We start from the raw sequence: 12676 nt of genomic DNA, 5'->3' as shown, positions 1-12676 counted from the left end.
AAAACCTGACTGGATTTTTATTCCACATACCACATTCTGGGGTCTAAGAAAGTATAAGTAAATAGTTTTGTAGTAAAAAAAAATCTGATCTTGGGTGGCAAGCGACACTGAAAAGATGTTTTTTTTCCTCCTTTAATGACCGGTTGTGCTTGTCGTCTCTTGTGCAGCCTCACGTCTTTGTTCTGGAACATTCTTCCTTCCTGCAGGGGGTCTGCTTTTCTTTTTTTTTTTTCACCAGAGAGGTTGAAAGAGGTGATGGCTGGTAAACACAGACCCAAGCAGAGTCCAAATTAGAGCAGCGAGCAGACTCTGCCAAAATAAAGGCCAAAGCTTTTGCATGTCAGCTTGCATAAGACTCAGCTTCATTGGTTTGTTAACGACTTGTCTTTGTCTCTGAGCTAAGACAGCTGTAGGTAGATTAAGTGCAAATGAAACAAATGAGCTGTGAAACATTCGGTAATATTAATTTGAGATTTATTCAGGTCATAATTACACATTAGTTTGAATTAAATATTTGTTCCTAAAATTTTGCACAAACAACTGGCACGGAAGTGCAAAACGATACAGCAGATTGACAAATAAAACGTGCTTTGATACAGATCATTTTCATCTTGTATTAGTACCACGGACCAATGAGAACACAGGCTTTCAGAACACGATGCCCTTGTGACTGCCATCAGACAATCTGAAAAAAAATGAAATATTAACAAATCTTCATATAAAAAGTCTTTGTAAAATAAAGCACAGCCTTAGGATAAACATTACAGTGCATAAAAGACATGCAGTCAACTTAAAAAAGGGCTAAATTTGGTATTGAGTAGTCTACCACTGCTTTAAAGTACATGATCTCAGTGCTGTCACATGCCACGAATCGGGAAGGCTAGCAAAAATATTGGCAGTTTGGTTGAATAACAAATGTAATCACTACACGAAGAATACTAAAAAATTAAGACATTTTATCTTGCATTGTAATAATAATTCCATTTTTTCAGCAAATGACATGAGACAAGCCTCGGCTTTTAGCGCCAAATTGTCAAACAAGCTTCAATATGACACCATGCCATCATTTTCTAAATATTGCTAATGGATGGATGGGCTGATAGTAACGCCTTGACATGAAGTATCTCATTTTCAGCTCAGTTAAAGTATACCGTTATAGTTCAAGTGGATAAACAGAATGAGATTTATTTAATATTCTGTCCCCTAGCTGTGATCTACAGTATTGCTACTATATGCTCATGTAAAGTTCCCCCAAAAACAAACAAACATGAGAGTAGATCACAGTCAACATAAACAGCTATATAAAAACTCCAGGTATCTCTCACTAAATACATTCTGGCAATTATCTAACATTTGGTGCAAACAGATGGCAGAGCTGCTTTTAGAAGAACTGCTGTCCAGCAGCTTCAAGACAATGTTTTCTGAATGCACAAGGTTAAAAAAAAAAAAATGGATCTTGCACAACCTCAAGATGTAGAATTGATTGTTCATGGATCACTAATTCAGCAGAGAAGTTTTTCTGTGAGACGTTGAAATTATCTGTGAGATATTCTGCAAGATATGCACCTTTTACTAAAAAAAAGATTTCTACTTGAGAAAAAAAAAAAAAAACGTGACTGTATTCCAAACATATTTCTAGCTGTGTCTCTCACGCTCAGTTCCAAGTCAGCCAGTCCTTAGAGTTTGAGCATGAAAAAGACTTCACTGTTTTCAGAGTCTGGAGAGGACTGGGACTGTCTAGGGGAGGTGGTTCCAAGGGGGATGAGCTGACTCAGCAGGTCCAGGCTGGAGCAGGGACTCTGGGCCACGCAACACGCGCCTTCGGGGTTCCCCCGCTCCTCGATGGGGCTACTGGCACTACTTCCACTGCCAATGCTACCAGTAAGGCTAAAGCTTGCACTTCTGCCCTGGACCAGGCCCTGGAGCTTCTGCCTTTCCTGGGCCTTCTTGGCCCTGTTTGCGATGTAGCGCACCCTGCTTTGGCTCCTCGAGGAGGTCCTTCGCACCAGGGTCTCATCCACAAACTCCTCCTGTGACTCTCTGGGCTTGATTTCTGGGGCGAAGTCGCTAGCAGTCAGGGGCTCCACGTCGGTCAGCTTCCGCAGTTGCTCTGTGAGGTTGCTTGGCGGCCGGGACTTCTGCAGGCTGCCCTTGCGGAGCTGGTCCCTGGACGGCCTAACGATGAAGCTTCGGCTGATGCTGTGGTACTTACTTTCAAAGTTACAGGAAATGTCATCGGAGGTCAGATCCCCGAGGCTTTTGGACATGGAAGCTGTAGCCGTTGGGGTTGTAGCTGCAGGGGATGGCCTACTGGCTGATGACTGCTTGAGACCCTCCATGTAGAGTCGGCTCCAGGTGTGCCTCCTTTGAGTCAGTCTGCTGGGTGAGTCCACAGAATCCTCCTGGGGTTGCTGCAGGGGACGGGGCTTAAGCTCATCTTTGGGGCACTCGCTTTGCTGAAGATTGGGGTTGGACTTGCTCTTGCTGACTCGCAGGGCATCGTAGGAGACAAATGCCGAGTGGCGGCAGTTGACCCGGTGAGGATCGCAGGTGCTGCTGGCTGCTGGCAGGCTGGTGAGGCTCTTCCTGGCCAGGTTAGGCAGGGACAGGTCGATGACAGTGTCGCTGGAAGAGATGCTAGAGGAGGAGGACATGCTGTCTCGGTGGTTGCTTGGCTCCAGCTTGCTCCAAAGGCGGTCGTTCATGGTAGCATCCGTGCAGACCTCTGGTACTGCCGACTGGGCCTGCCCAGCTGAGGCTACAGCCACCCGAACATGGCCCTCGCTTTTTGCTCTTCTCACTGGCGCGTGTGATGGCAGATTGCTAAAGAGTGCTCTCCTGGCCTGGGCTGTCTCAGCTGCAGGGACTGCAGGGGATCCAGTGGACGCTGTTGCAGCAGCAGTAGGCTCCACTCTGCGGTCAGACTTTAACTCTGCTGTATCATTTTTCTTTTCTGTCAGAGTTTTTTGGTTTTCCCTCTTGTTTGGTGTGTGCTCCATGAATGAACGAGTGCTTCTGTTGGTCTGGATGTCTCGACTACACTGCGATGGTACCGTTTTCTCAGCAGGGTTCGTCGGAGGGAGTGACATGGTTCTGGAAGGGGCAGGAGGTTTCATAGGGTCTCCGTTCACCTTGATAGGACTGTGTACCACCCCATTTGAAGGAACGGTCAGTGGGGAGTCTGCATTTATTGCTGTGGATGGTGAGTTCAGTGGTGTAGATGAGGAGTGATGTGAAGACAGGCTGTCTTCTGGAGCGGAGACAGAACGGATGACACGAGTGTTTCTGGCGTCGTCAGAGTTAAGTGTAAGAGGAGCTGGTCTCTGCACTGTGGAACAATCTGTAGAAAGACAAGGCAACAAATCTGTCATCAATGTCCTTCATGGTCACTGAAAGCCTTTAAGCTGTAAAAGTGATAACTGCTTGAAAACTAGGGACGCACTGATCCAATCCATTTGGTTCGGTATCAGCTTGGATGCTGACCTTATTAAGCAGATATCTGCTGGATGTGAGCAATTAACATTAGGCTTCATACAGTTTGCTGTTCTGTGGTGAGCTCATTTTGAAAGGCTACTGCTACTTACAATAAATGCATTGTAATGTAATGTGAAGACAGTGGAGGTCCTGCTATGAAACTGTGCCGTAAGTATGAAGTGTTGACAGTGTCATGTTTCGCACTTTTTGTCAGGATGTGGGTTTGAAACATTGCACGGACAAAATAGATTTTATTACATGTTGAACAAAACCTGATGATGGAGAAAGGCTCAGAAAATGAGGACTGAACTTTTAGCTAATTTTAGGAGTTAAAAAAAACAAAACACTGCGGAGGGCTTCGTTTAACGGGTTAGTATTGGTTCATGAGGAAAAAGACAGACACGCACAAGTGGAGTGTTTCGGTGATGTGAATAATGGATCTCCACTTGAAGTTAAGAATAGATGTGAAGGTACAGCCTTGTCGTTACCTTTGACACGGAAGAATCAGTTATGAATGGAGAATTTGGCGTTATATTGATGAAGCCACTTCCAGTGCCCAAAACTTGACAAAATAACCTTAATTCAAGGTCCAATTACTGGCCATTACATGAGCTTTCAACTGCCCCTCATGGCCTTCATCAACGAATGAAGTTGGCTCAGTTGACCTCTATATGGCTCAGTTGTCTGTTTGACTCCATTTGGTGGTGAAGACTGTGATAGGTCTTTGATAAAGCTCATATATTTTATCAACCTACTGTCCCTTACGTCGAGATAATTGAATGATATTCCACTTTATTACAATTTAAAGCTTATTTTTGCAGCTTTGTGTGACTGCAATGTCTTGTTCTATTGTTCAACTGCGATGTTCTCAGGCCTCTTTTGTAAAAGGGATGTCGATCTTAATGAAACTTCCTGAATAATTAAAGCTTAACTAAAAACTTTGACCATCAGGAAGTGGGTCTGTAAACTCTGATGGATGTTTACGACGGACCGTTTAGAGGAAATTACAATTCGCATTCATTTTCTCTTCAAAGTGTCAGTTTAAACCTGTCCCAACGTGACCTATCAGACTTCTTTTTTTAGTGATGTGGACACTGTGTTTTCAGATATCAGCAATGAACAAGGAGAGTACAATGGTATCATCGTGGAAATAAGACTTAAGTTGTAGTAATCCAGAATCACCCTTAAGACGCAAAACATTGTACAGGCCACAACACAGTGAAACGTGATAGATTCTGTGCATAATATAAATTCTGTTTTCCTCTTGCCCACAGCGTGTGTCCCTGTCTGGACCTGCACCCCTATTCAATGATGTGAACAGACAAAGCTGGCATGGTGCTCTCATTACTTCCACTAATGTCAGTTTGAGTTAGTGCAATTTCAAGAATATGTGACAGCGGAGAAGAATATGGATTTCAAACGTCAGCTAAACCCCTCCAAAAGGTGTGACATGTGGGTCATGAGAGAAGCAGGCTGGTGAGGCAGAGAGACTGATGGGTGAAGGTGAAGGTGAAGGTTTAGAGGATGTATTTAAAGGTTGCATGCATTCAGCGGTTTACCTGGCTCTGGTCATCCCCTCAATTCTGCACTAGTAACAGAGAGAGCGTGCAAAAGGGACAGAGAGGAAAAAAGGAGTTTAGCAAAACTGGAAAGAAGAGGGAGAATAGTGGCAAGGAAACAGCTAACAGGACAGAGAAAGCATCTTAACAAGAGAAGTTAGCGCAAATTGATCCTCCAAAATCGACATCATTCTGATAGTAAAACTCTGATGGCCATCACATGACAAACTGAGAGGCTGAAGAGATTGGGTTTAGGTAGAGCAGCTCGTGTTCGGCAGGAACTGGACTCCCCTGAAATATGTCATGTGAAGCCGATAGAGGGAGTTTACACAGCACAGATGTCAGTGGCCTGTGACTTCCAGTGCTCAGCCAGTTGTTGGAGGTCATGTTTTTAAAAAACTGTCCATTTCAAGACTTGAATAGAATGTAAACTACTTAAAGACATCACTATATTTGAGCTTGTTAGAGGCTTGTGATGGTGGATATCTATAATATTGATAATAATAAAACATTAGGATCCATTTTCAGTACAAGTCAGCCCAATAAAGCACCCTAACCCAGTGGTTCCCCAAAGTTTTCTTCTTATGGGACTTCTTTTCTATCATTGAGTGAACTGGCGACCCCTGACTAAGTGACATATTTTATTAATATTTCATATTCTATTCAATGCATAACAATAACCGTACAGAACAACTGCTAAACTGTACAATTAACCCAATTACAATAAACGACAGGAAGTTTGTGTAAAACGAGCTGTTTGGATGAATTTTGAGCAGATTATTTCCTGTGAATATTGCATCAGAGATGAGTTTTCCCATTACTTTTAGGAACTTTTAATAGATTTCCCTGTATTGTATTCCCTTCTATCTGAAAGGCACATTAATAGGCTTCTTTTTTGACAAATTCAGGGTTTTCTTCTCCCTGACGGCCATTGTTCCGTTAGTTTTTAGGTTGTCTTAACTGTGTACTTTTCTAATGCAGGATGAGGCTGTTTAGCAGAGTGGGAAGGCTCTGTGAATATAGCTTGTGTTCAGGTCTTCACAGTGCTCTTATCCTGTTTACATCTTAAATATTGTTTTAATTTCAATTAAAAATTAAAATTGAATTTAGTTTTCTTCACAGAAATTAATGAAATGCTGAGATACAGTACATGTCATGTATAATTTATGAAAAAAGGTTGTCGGTAACACTTCATTTTACACGTCAGCAAATTTCATGGTAATTAGGTGATAATTAGCAAGTAACCTATTTGAAATTTCTTTGGAATACTGCCAAATCACCCCAATATTTACCTCAATATTTATAAAAAAATACTTTATTGTAAACAATATTTCATAATTATATTCCGCTATTTCCTAATAGCTGGTCATTTATTTAATACACTTTCAGGAAAAGAATATAATGTTAATTGATATGCTTTATTTCCATGTCTGCTGATAAATAAATAATAATTAGCAAATAACTTCTTTCTTAAAAAAAAACTACCTGAATCATGACATCAGCTACCAGGTTACATTTGTGTTGACAATAAGTCACACAATGGCGAGATGTGTGCCTGATCAGAAGTGTCCTATTAGTTTTGGCTTTCCACCTCCGATAAAGAGCAGCAACTTCTCAAGCCTAACGGGCCCAATTTTAACCATTATATGCTATTTTTAGCACATAATTATTAAAATAATGTGTATTATCAAATATGTTACTTGCTGATTATCACCTAAATAAAAATGAAAGTTGTGGACCTGTAAAATGAAGTGTTTCCAGGTCGTCTTACACCCCTTAAAATCCTAAAAGACCTTGTGACCCCCCGTGAAGCTTTTGCTAGAAGTTATTATTATGCATCATTATTCAGTTCACAGGTAGAACTGAATTAAACAGCCTAGATCAAACCGCTTGTAGCAATCGCCTGCTGGGGGGAAACATGTCATATGAGGCTGTGCTTTGAGTTTTCTCTAATTATGTTGCTTATATGCATCAAAATAACTGGGTTAAGTTGAAACTACTTCTATTCATTTTAATTTAAAAACTTACCATTTCTCTCATCTGTAAAGCATGGGGTTCGTATCAGATACAGGATTTTAATGCACAGAGAAAAACAATTGCAAATATTCCAAAATTGGAATCAACTGCATTGAATTGAATCATTGATGAGGTTTAGGGTAAAGCTACAGACGCTAGAATTGAAATCTCACGATGGGAAGAAATAGCTGGGAGTTTAGATTTTGTCCTCAAACTATCAGGGACACATGGGATGACACAGCAGAGGGATGACTCTGAGACTCCGTCTTATTACTACCAAACATTCATGGTCTTGGCATGTATGGAGGCTAACTGGAAGTCTACAGCCTACAGGACATAAAAGGCCCTCTACGGCCACTACGCAGCAGCTATACGGGGTTATCGCTAATGCTGCCTCACATACATCTTACCGGCGAAGAACATGGGGGACTTATGGCGCAACTCTTCCATTTTCTGGGTAAACAGGGCGTTCATCTCGCGCTGCAGGGTGCCTGCAGCCCTCTTGCGGCTGTCGAGGACAGAACGTGGAGGCAGCATAGGAGGCGATTCAAAGCTGCTCAGACTGCCAAAGCTCTCACAGCTGCTGCTGTCACTGAGCGAGAAACCTTCATTTTTTGCATTGCTGTTTGTGAACGGGGCGAGCGTTGAGCCGCAAACGGTGCCATAGTTGGGGGATGTCGCCTGCTGCCAACGGAGGTTGGTCCTGCATTCTGGTGTGAGGCTGCGCTCTGGTGTTACAGTGTTGGGGGAGCATCTTCGGGGAACGCTGCAGGATCGGGCGTTCTTCTGTGATGCGTCAGGCTCATGTCGGATGTGCTCTGCACCCAGAGTTTGCCTGGCTTTGGATCTAGGGAAGGGGATAGGCCGGAGAGCCTTGGGGGAGTCCTGTAACTGGGCCTCTGAGCATGACTTGGGGAGGGAAGGAGATGGCTGTGACTCTGTCTGGGCAGCAAGGGACTGGGGCTTGGCTGCGGGCTCTGGCTGAACTTGTGTCTTGGACGAGGAGGTGAGGTTACTTCTCTCCTGTCTCTCACCATCTGCCGTTTTGGACTCGCATCCCTGCCTTTCCTTAATCTGACCCTTTCTTTCAGCCTCCGGACTCTCCTTGGAGCCAATCACACATGTGATACAGTTGGAGGACATTCCCACCCTGCCTGAGCTATTAAGTGCGACGCGGGCGAACACCCCTGGCTTTGTGTCCAGCGGGTCGTGAAAGCGAAGCCGACCGGCCCGTTTCAGAGGCTCACTCACGGGTCTTCGCCGAGCAAAAAGTGGGCTCTTACCTTTACCCTCCTCAGGGTGAAAAGCCCCATTGGTGTCAGGACAGTCCCAGGGGCCCTTGGCTTGGTGGGATGCCAGCGATTCCCTGTTGCGGTTTTGTGGTGGTGTGGGCTGGTGAGAGGTGGCAGCAGAGGCCTTGTCCCTATCCTCAGACTCTCGTTCTTCACTAGCGCCCTCTGAGCTGTAGTCTTTGGTGTCGATGGCAATCTCTGGGAAGCCCTTCTTGACTTTGGGCTGGCCTTTGGTGGGTGCACTGGCAGTGCGGCGCAGGAGGTGGGCACCGAACGGGTGCTTACGGCCGCGCTGCCCAGCAGCATGGCTGTCCAGGGAACCCTGCTTTGGGTTTCTGTGAAACAGCCCTTTTATGCCGCTGGCTGCTCTGGCCTGACAAAAACACAACAAAACATCATTGTCAAACACAATGAATCTTAACAAACCAAAATGAATTAGTCACAGAGAGGTCATACAGGAACAATATTTGCCATAATGCAGGTGGCACTGGTCCGCACTGTATTATTGCAATCATACATGGCCAGGTTTTGTAAAGTGAGCATGCTTGAAAAGTAACTAACAAATTCCATCAATATCCATTTCCCCAAGAAATTCCCTGTAATGACACGTGTGAATGATCATTCAGTCTTTAAAGTGATCATTCAGCTGTAATCCATGCGGCCCAGCTTTGAATTCCACTTGGATTCAAAGTGTTAGCCTTCACATCTTCACATCTGTATACAGCAACTATAGTCCCAGTAGTAAATTATTAGTTAAGCAAACATGCTTGAAGCTACCTGTCAAAGTTAAACACACAAAGAGCAGCTCTACAACTCAATACGGAATTGTAGTAGGAATTGAAAATCTTCCAATTTTGGTGCTCCCTAGTGGTAGAAACACAATGGTTCTGACAACTACAACACTGGATTTATTGTTTAAAAGTAACCAATTTTGACGTGGGTTGGCTGATTTTTCTACATACAAAAACTTACGGCATCAGAATAATGAAAATTCCATAATCACATAGACTTTCTGAAAATAGTGGCTTTAAGATGAATGGAAAAATCCAGATTCCTAAGAGGTGACTTATAAATGATCAGTGTAGAATGATGCAGGAATGAGTCCTAAAACTGAAAATTATTTAGCATTTTAGCGCTTCCGGTTCCCTCGTCTCGAAGTCAATGAATGGGTTTTTGGTTAGATGCTTGAAATAAGGTCTGTGGTTAACACAAGCTTTTAGAGATTTTAACGTTTTGTTCTCCGGTATATGAAATACGTCAGTAAATATCACACTCGTGAATTTTGAAGCTATTACAGTTGTATATACTCGTGTTCATGTGACCGTGGTGTATTTCGTTTGTGGCCTGACGATAGTATTTTACTTCTGGCGATTGCATTCACACTTCAAAAATCATAAAAAGTGCTCTTCATTTGTGTGATTATCTTCAAAAATTATCCCAAAAAAATCAAACAAACAAACAAAAAAACATCCAAGTATGCCATTGGCTTTTGTCGAGGGAAACAGTTTGATGCTAACTTCCTGGTTGGCTTACAAAAATACGTCATCCCTGCAGCACTCTATAAAGCTGGCCTTCAAACTGTTTAACTATTTGTTTCACTTGTTTAATATTCAGATTACACAGACTTAAAAATCAATAACAATGCGTGGACGTTTGCTGTGCCTTTAGGTGCTGCATGGTAATGGTCAAACATCACAAAGACGGGGGCAAAAATGATGGCAGTGATGAGGACATTCAGACAATGACATCAGTGATTGTGAAACTCACGTTGACAGACAATCTTGTAAAATATCACTGGACCAGTCCAAAGAAATGCCCCACCAAATGGAGCTTTAGTGGGACAAGGCATGATATTAGATTACCTAAAACCCTTGCCATTAAATGGTATTGTTAAGTTTCAAACAATGTGAAAGAAGTAGATCCAAATAGTCTGACCACTGTGGTGAGATGCTTACTGGACAGCTATCGACATGAAAGCAATAGTAAAGACAAAAAGACAAGATTACAAAGAAAAGAAGTATTTGTGGAAAAAAAAGGGGAAATGTAGGCTGAACTGAACATGACAATTATTAAACTACCAGGAGACTCAGTAGAGTATGTGCTGCTGCCTGAGGTGCCTTTGGCCTGCAAAAAAACTTTCACCTTAAAGCAGAAGTTCGACATTATGGGAGAACTAGAACTGAGATTAGTCCAGGCATGTTTAGTTTAGCTTAAAGGGTCAAGAACTGGAAGCAGGGGTGTTCCAAGGGCTCCAATGGTTGTCCAAAATATTTGATTGTGGATTTATGTATTGGACCGACAGACTGAGAGGTCAGTAGAGCCACACTGCTTGAGATATAAAAAAGAGGGAAAAACAAGACATTGTGGATTCTGAGCCGGTTCCTAAAAAAATATCCATCATCGAACCAGCGCTACTCCTCCAGCTACAGTGGATGTTGCCAGGTAAACTCTAGGGGTGTAGCTGAAAAAACTTACAGTGCAGTAGTATGCTTTGAGAACAAGAATTTGATTCTATAAAATACAGCAAATGTTAGATACAGTACACAACATTACGTAATGACTTAATGTAAAAACTACAAAAGAACTAGACTGAGAGCTTCGACAGTGACGATCCAAATCCAAAATCTCAAGAGAAGCTATCGGTCGGACGACAATTTAGCCTCTTGGGGCAACGGACAATATTTCCGGGGTTCCGGTGTAGCCAACAGGTAGCCGGGCCAAGACTTCCTCTTCTGTGCGCTGGTCATAGTTTATAGTCCGATTAGCAACTTGAAATGTGTAGATGGATTTGGAGTTGAGATCTACGACTGGATTGTTTCACAAGTTGTAGCCAGTTTACAAGCTATTTTTAAACTAATAAAAAACGTAATAGTCGTTTGGTTCCGAGATTGCATTTCGGCCGATGCGTTCCGATTTTTTTGCTCTCCACACGGACTGTTTACCTGCATGCAACAAAAGCCCGCTCAAACGTGATTGGTCAATACTGGTCAATACTACTCGGACTACAAACGGACTACAAACCAGAAGGCTTCAGATACCAAAATCTGGTGCCGTTGCCTACAGCGAGATTATCTGACAATAAACCACTGTCAAGTAAAATGTATCTGCACAGTGTTTTTCTAGGGCAGAAAAAGTAAATAGCAGACACACTGAATAAAAAACAAGGGTAGCGATACCGTAACGATTAATAGATGTCCTCAAAGGCACTTGAACTTAATACCCCTGCAGTGCAGCACACTGAAAAAAACTCCTGAGTTCAGAGGAAAAAATGCTATCAGCAAAAAAAACACCAGAGAGTTACAAAGAGTCCCTGCAGCCTGGCAGATTTCCTGGCTCACATCTGTTTCTCTTCTATCAAACTCTTTAACTGTGTAGGTTGATGACTTTGGATCTACTTGAGGGGAGGGGGGGTCAATGAAGATGCAGGCAAGTCAAGCCTTCATAACTCATGTGAAGCATGAGTTGGCCTTATAGTTATTAATGCTTGCAGTTGGCTGACAGGAGGGGGCTGTGTGTGTGTTTGTGGGGTGGGGGAGTGGGCATGTGGCTCATGCAAGATGCCGACTGGGTCTCACTACACCTGAGTTTTGAACGGCAGCTTCAGGGCTCCTAAAAATTTCCTGCCTCTAAATGGAGCGTTTGGAAATAGAGGGGTCCACTGAAATCACAAACAGACACAGGAAGAGAGCGAAAAATCAGAGAAGGGGAGAGGATGGAAGAGAGAAAAAATGGGTGGGGGTGGGAGGCAAGAGAGAAATCACAACATGAGGCTCAGAGCAACAGCTGAGAAAGAGGAAGTTCAAAGTAAGGACAATGTGAACAACAGAACGGTCATTTACAACGTGGTCGGAGACAGCTGAAACTAAAGAGTCAAAGGGAAATAAAATCACAGCTTAGTGTGTTCATAGCAACGACTGCATTATTCATGAATATCATTTTGAAACAGAAATAACAGCAATAATACATCTGCTAGAGCAACATTTTCATTTTCGCTGAGCAATTGTTTCTGCTGAAATGTATGCTCAGTCAGCATTCCAGTTCATCCCAAAGGTGTTGGTCAAGGCTCTGGGCAAGGCCAGTCAAGTTCTTCTACACCAAAGTGGGAAAACCATTTCTGTTTGGAGCTGGCTTTGTGTACAGGGACATTGTCATATGGACACACGAAAGGGACAAACCAAAACTATTGACACAAAGTTGAAACTGAGATAAATCCCTAAAATATCATTATATGCTGGACCATTGAGATATTCATTTATGTACATATTTTTGGCCATAAGTGAAGCACATTATAAGTTAACCTACATTTCATATAACTCTATTATACCATGTGCTGTC

The 12676-nt window shown here is 42.9% G+C and overlaps 1 protein-coding gene across 2 annotated transcripts in view; it reads right to left on the bottom strand.

Annotated features, from left to right (window-relative positions):
- Window positions 1-457: 457 nt before the first annotated feature.
- plch2a (phospholipase C, eta 2a) overlaps window positions 458-12676 on the bottom strand; it is a 214947-nt gene continuing 202728 nt past the window's right edge. For both annotated transcript variants that reach the window (XM_074643129.1, XM_074643128.1), the window contains 2 exons: window positions 8333-8714; window positions 458-3340 (listed from right to left, as the gene is read on the bottom strand). In XM_074643129.1, coding sequence (XP_074499230.1) covers window positions 1677-3340; window positions 8333-8714 — 2046 coding nt within the window. In that variant the 3' untranslated portion in view covers window positions 458-1676. The remainder of the gene's footprint in view (window positions 3341-8332; window positions 8715-12676) is intronic.

This window comes from Sebastes fasciatus, chromosome 8, assembly GCF_043250625.1.
Source record: "Sebastes fasciatus isolate fSebFas1 chromosome 8, fSebFas1.pri, whole genome shotgun sequence".
Lineage (NCBI taxonomy): Eukaryota > Metazoa > Chordata > Actinopteri > Perciformes > Sebastidae > Sebastes > Sebastes fasciatus.
This window is presented reverse-complemented; position numbering and strand designations above follow the sequence as displayed.